Source organism: Trachemys scripta, chromosome 2, assembly GCF_013100865.1.
Source record: "Trachemys scripta elegans isolate TJP31775 chromosome 2, CAS_Tse_1.0, whole genome shotgun sequence".
NCBI classification, from domain to species: domain Eukaryota; kingdom Metazoa; phylum Chordata; order Testudines; family Emydidae; genus Trachemys; species Trachemys scripta.
In genome coordinates this window covers 180,612,032-180,618,033 of record NC_048299.1, presented here as the reverse complement: position 1 = coordinate 180,618,033, position 6,002 = coordinate 180,612,032, and the positions used below count along the sequence as shown (strand labels likewise).

The 6,002-nt window shown below is 42.5% G+C and overlaps 1 protein-coding gene across 1 annotated transcript in view; it reads right to left on the bottom strand.

The window, feature by feature from the left end:
• Positions 1 to 1,703: 1,703 nt before the first annotated feature.
• CARMIL1 (capping protein regulator and myosin 1 linker 1) overlaps positions 1,704 to 6,002 on the bottom strand; it is a gene marked incomplete in the record, with an annotated part of 248,761 nt that continues 244,462 nt past the window's right edge. Inside the window, 1 exon segment of the mRNA XM_034762444.1 lies at positions 1,704 to 2,738. Within this exon segment, the coding sequence (XP_034618335.1) occupies positions 2,602 to 2,738 (137 nt within the window).

The following is a 6,002-nucleotide window of genomic DNA, read 5'->3' as shown; positions in this document are numbered from 1 at the left end:
TTCTATTATATTTTCACAATAAATCACCAGCTCTTCATTATTTCTGAATTATAGTTTAAAAAATTCTTTTGCCTTGAAATGCACACAGTTGCGTTGCAACCACATGTTCCAATCACTGTGACCCTCATCTATGGTCAATCTCCCCTCCAGCTATTTATTACATCTTTATGTTGCATATTGGGTTAGATTGTAAACTCTTCAGGACCAGAACTTTCTTTTAATAGGTGTCTATACAGCACCCAGCATGATTCTTATTAGGACCTGTGCACACTTTTTAATAGTTGAGAAGCAGTGTGGCCTAGTGGATAGGGTACTGGACTTGGGAGTCAGGAAACTTGAGTTCTAATTCTGGATCTGCCACTAACCTATTGTGCAACCTAGGGCACATCATAGAGCAGGAGTGGGCAAACTATGGCCCGCGGGGCACATCTGGCCCTCCAGCCGATTTAATCCGGCCCTCAAGCTCCTGCTGCTGCGCTCCAGCCAGGAGTGGGGTCAGGGGCCACTCCACATGCATGTGCCCCGGTTCCCGGTAGCAGCAGCATGTCCCCCCTCTAGCTCCTACATTTAAGGGAAGCCGGGGGCTCCACACGCTGCCCCCGCAGCTCCCATTAGCCAGGAACTGTGGCCAATGAGAGCTGCAGGGGCGGCGCCTGCGGATGGGGCAGTGCACAGAGCCACCTGGTTGCGCCTCCACGTAGGAGCTGCAGGGGGGACATGCTGCTGCTTCCGGGAGCTGCTTGAGGTAAGCGCCACCCGAAGCCTGCACCCCTGCCTCCCTCCCATGCCCCTGCCCCAGCCCTGATCCCCCTCCTGCCCTCCGAACCTCTCAGTCCCAGTCCGGTGCACCCTCCTGCAGCCCAAACCCCTCATCCCCAGCCCCACCCCAGGGCCTGCACCCCCAATTGGAGCTCTCACCGCCCCCCAACCCCCTGCCCCAGCTCTGATCCCCCTCCTGCACCCTGAACTCCTCATTTCTGGCCCCACCCCAGATCCCGCACCTCCAGCCAGAGCCCTCACCCCCCCCTGCACCCCAACCCCAATTTTGTGAGCATTCCTGGCCACCCATACAATTTCCAAACTCAGATGTGGCCCTCAGGCCAAAAAGTTTGCCTACCCTGTTATAGCGTCATAGAAATTGAAGGTCAGAAGGGACCACTTGATCAACCAGTCTGACCTCCTGTGTACCACAGGCCACAAACATCACCCAGCACCTGCATACTAATCCAGGGCCATAGAGAATCAGGCCCCCTGGAAATACAAAATATGCGCCCAATCTTACAAACACACAGGTGAGTGACTTTACTCATTGAAGCAGCCACAGGGAAGTCAGTGGAATTACTCATGTGAGTAAAGTTGCTCACATGCTTAATTCTTTGTAGAATTCAGGCCCTCTGCTTGTAATGCAGTTCAGAGTACACAAACTGGATGTAACTGGAGGCTATTTGCCTGTGTGAAAGATGATTTACCTGAAGGTCATGAGCAAAGCCATCAATGTATGTGTCCTCAAACAGTTTTATAAAGAAAACTATGAAGCATTTCATGTCCATCCGCAACAGGAAGATGTGTGTTACTATGGACATTTTAAAGCATTTTTTTTTAAATTGTAAGCCTTGTCTATAATGACACACTAACATCATTCAAACATATGAACCGAAATATGATAAATAAAATAGCTTTATACCTAAAAACAGAGACTGATATTTCAGTTGTAAAATCATTTTTATTGGTACAAATATACATATGAATAAAATCGCCTCAACCTGTAATGCAAGTGAATGTCTGTGAAATATGCAAAAACAAGCAGAATTGTTTTTACAGGCATCAAATTATCTTTCTCTTAGAATTACACATTAAAAGTAAGCTAATATGCCGACAGAACTTAAGAAGGCCTCTAGAAAACACCAATATTAATAAAATGTCAATTGCTCTCATTCCAATCAACTATATACATTAATGTATGAATGCGGAAGCATAAGATTTCATTCGGATTCTTCTGTGTTGTGCTTTCTGACAGTACACAAATGTAGGCATCTGAGTTTTATGTACAACACAACAGGAAGAAAGAAGGTCCCTAGGGGAGAATTTAAAAACCATACTCAAGCATCTAATATATATAATTTATACAAATTATTTGATTAGTGTGCTCTGTTAATATAAATTACAATGTGCAATTTCATACCGCAAGAATATATTTATAAGTAAGTCACGTGCAGATTTGACACATTTCCATTCAGCAGTACAACACATTACCTGCTGTACAGTGTATTAGTGTAAGACAGTGTCCAGTTATTTGCTTTGTTTCTAAAGGCCCTAATGCAGGGTGTTCTTTATAGCTGCTTCAGAGAAATTCAAGTAGAGTACATGATATAATTGCTGGCTTTAGCAAAGGCATGGAAGGGGAGGTCAGAAATCATACATAACAGAAGTTAAAGACCAAATCAATGCATACTGAGTGTACTGTAAATCATGATCATTTAAGTGTATACATGAAAATGCATCCAGGGTTAAACAATGGCTGGTAAGTAGAAGGGTCATTGATTGTTGTACCCAGATTATTATGAAGGATCTTGCACTACTACCAAGCATTTGTACTGAAAACTAAACAAAAATAAATTCTTTATCTGCTTCTTCTCCAGAGTCACTGGACTTGCTTCCCTGCTGGCCATCTTTACTTAAGGACCTCTGTTTTAGTTCTTGGTATTCATGGGTCTGGTGTCCAGGGCTTCTTTTAGGAGCTGTATAAAATATGGAAGCAGGTCTTACTAATGATTTCACAAGGGGAAAAAAACATTAGCACACTTGGGTCCGGCTCCTACACCCCGTGAACTCAATAGAAGCTTTACCATTTCCCTCCAGTGTGACTGGTGTGTGCCCTTTGTTATTAAAACTAGAAAGGGGAGGGAGGAAGAAAAGGAAAGGAACTTTGTACCAGTGTCAGTCTGCAAACAGGGAAGGTTTGGTTTGAGATCTAAAACAAAGCACTATGCTGTATACAATTAAAATGATGATTTGGATAAAAGTTTCCTAAATTTTATAATTGAAACACTTAACAAGTCAATGTCATTTCAAGATTAGCACTTCCTCCAGGTGTACATGTGTTTGGCACGATGTACCCACAAGTTCTCAGGGACACTCACAATAACCCCCAAATCAGTAGTTTGCATTATCTATCTATATAAATAAATTTGCCCTTCCGTTGTGTCACTGGATGACTGCATTTGCTTTCCAGTGATTCAACAGCATGAATGCATCCGAGAACAGAATTTGGCCATTAGCACTGAAGTTTAAATATCATACCATACCCAATGGAAAATATGAAGGACAAAGTTGGAGTGAAGAAAGAAGAGTGGTAAAACTAGCATACTAGATCTAGCAAAATTAGATTGAAAAGTACAACTGCTGAACTACAGCATATTGTCAATTAAGTGGTAGTGAAATCACCACCTATTTAAATGGGCACTAAATGACCTCAGCCCAGCATTCTAACATCTCAAGGAGTCAGAAGTATTTCTCGTAATGTATAAACAGTGAAACTGGTTTGAAAAGAATTTTTTTAATGCTAGTGAAGCTTTCTGATCTGACCGTTAACTAAAATGGCTGTTGAAATGAATGGGAGTTTTACCATTGACCTGAAGGGGAGTGGAACTGGGGCAATGCTGAGCACTTGAAGAAAATGCCACATTTCACTTTAAAATGACATTTTAAACATTTAGGAGACCCATGGGGATGACACCCTTTGTTACAAGTCATCTCCTCCCACCCTATTAAACAAAACATTTTAGTTAAAATAGCTTCTACTCTTAGCATCATCAAATCTGTACATCTTGCTTATCATTTAGGCTGCTTACATTTGGTGTGAAATGTACCAAGGCACCATTATCTAGCATAACCAGAAGTCTTCCCACACATTATTCATCTAAAGCCTTATCTGAAAAATTGCCCACTTTGTCTGTACCAGTGCAGTCCCATCTGTAGTAGAGCTAGTGTAGACAAGGCACTGGTAGCTGTTCGAGTCTCCCACTCCCATGTTGTACAGACCTGCTGTGAGTAGATTTGGCCAACACAGTGCTTAAAATGCCAACAGCTGCCAGCCTACACTAGTTTTGCCAGCACTGCTAGTGGGGACGGAGCTGTATAGCTATTAGCAGCAGTGGAGAAGTTTTCAGAAAGAAGCCTAGTGTAGACAGGATGACATATGCAGAAGTGTTAAATAAATAAATTTAAATAAATTTTAAATTAATGGAGAAATCCCATCTCCTAGAACTGGAAGGGAAATTGAAAGGTCATCAAGTCCAGCCCCCTGCCTTCACTAGCAGGACCAAGTAAATTCCAACTCCATTCAAAGGTTGTATTCTCTCCAAAGCTTTCCATGAATACCTTCCACATGATCAAACTGACCATAACAATTTGTACTCCTATTGTTTGAATGGCACCTAGGGCATGGAATCTGGGCCTGATTCACCACACTGTCCAAGCTTCATTTGGAACAGGAATGTACAGGGGGCAAAGGTGCCTTTTAAGCAATGTTTTGCCTCCCCGTATTTTGAGGTTATCCGGTTCACCCCTGGTGTAGCCTCAAGTCTGCTCTAAATTGTGCCAGTTTTTAAACGGCTACACTGGTTTGCTACACTGACCAATAACACCTACAGTGCAACGTGCTCCTCTCCAGTGGGACTAGGTGGTGCAGAGCTGTCCTGCTAACCCCAGCAGAGGTATTCCCTGAGGTCTGATTCTGCTAGACATACAGCCCCTTTACACTGCCACCAAGGTGCAAAGGGGTAACAGCACAACACAGAAGCTGGCCTCATGTCCTTATTCTCTCTATAAAGTTCCATGCTATAGGGTTATATAAAAATGCTAACAAATAATGACATTATTGCTTCTGTACAAGTTTTATTTAGACCACCAATAGCACATTTCTGGATCTCTAGTGTGAGGGAAATTAAAAAAAATAAATACCCTGCACCACTAGGGACAACTGCACGTATCTCACACAATTCCACTTACACATGCAGTGCATCTTGCCTGCCCCGCTATCAGTGTGACACTCCAAACGATGCTATCCAAAATATGGAAATAAAAGTAAGTAGCAATTATGCAGCAATTTTCATCCACAAGGCAAACATCGTCATCCCAGGTTTGCAGATGGGGAAAGTGAGGCAAAAAGAGACTAAGTGCCTTGCACATGGTCACACAGTGAGTCGGTGGCAGAGTTGTTATAAAATCCAAGCCTCCAACTCCCAGACTCATGATCAATCCACTAGTGCACAGACTTCAGTAGCTGAAAAAGTCTGTTATAAAGAAATGGGCACTATGTCCCTTATTACTGTATTTCTTTTAAGACTCCAAGAACTGTCAGACTGCAAACATAAAAGTATCTCTTGATTTGCCAAATTTTGCAACAACATCCTGCTCTCTCATGTAGCAAATGTCATGCTAAACTGATATATAACAGTGGCTAAGTCCCATTTTCAAAAGCAACTTAAATGAGACTTATGCTTCTAAGTTTCTTTTGAAAATTGGACTTAGGCACTGTTGAAAGTTTTACCCAGACATATCCTCTCTCCTATTGTGCACTCACACCTTTGCCAAAGGCTGAAACTCAGCTTACTGTAGCAGCTATTTTATTCTGTGCCATAACATTATGGGACTGGGAAATTTATCCAGAATGGTGCTGACATATTGCACTGGACATGTAAACCCGGATTCTGCAATCAGATTTGTGCAGGCACATCCCTGCACCCTTGCAGAGTGCCACTGAAGTCAAGTCAATGTGGCTCTGCAGTGACACAGGGATACACTTGCACAGATCCCATTGCATGACTGGGCCTTGGATATTCACCATCTAAGATAACGATCTTAAAGCTGGACCTAATATCAAGAATGTGGAGAATGCAAGTTTGATTATGATGGGGACAAAAAAAATATGACTCACCTAAAGGGGAAGTCTCAAATTCAAGTACATTAAGTTTGATTCCTCCCAAGAGAAAAGATCAATT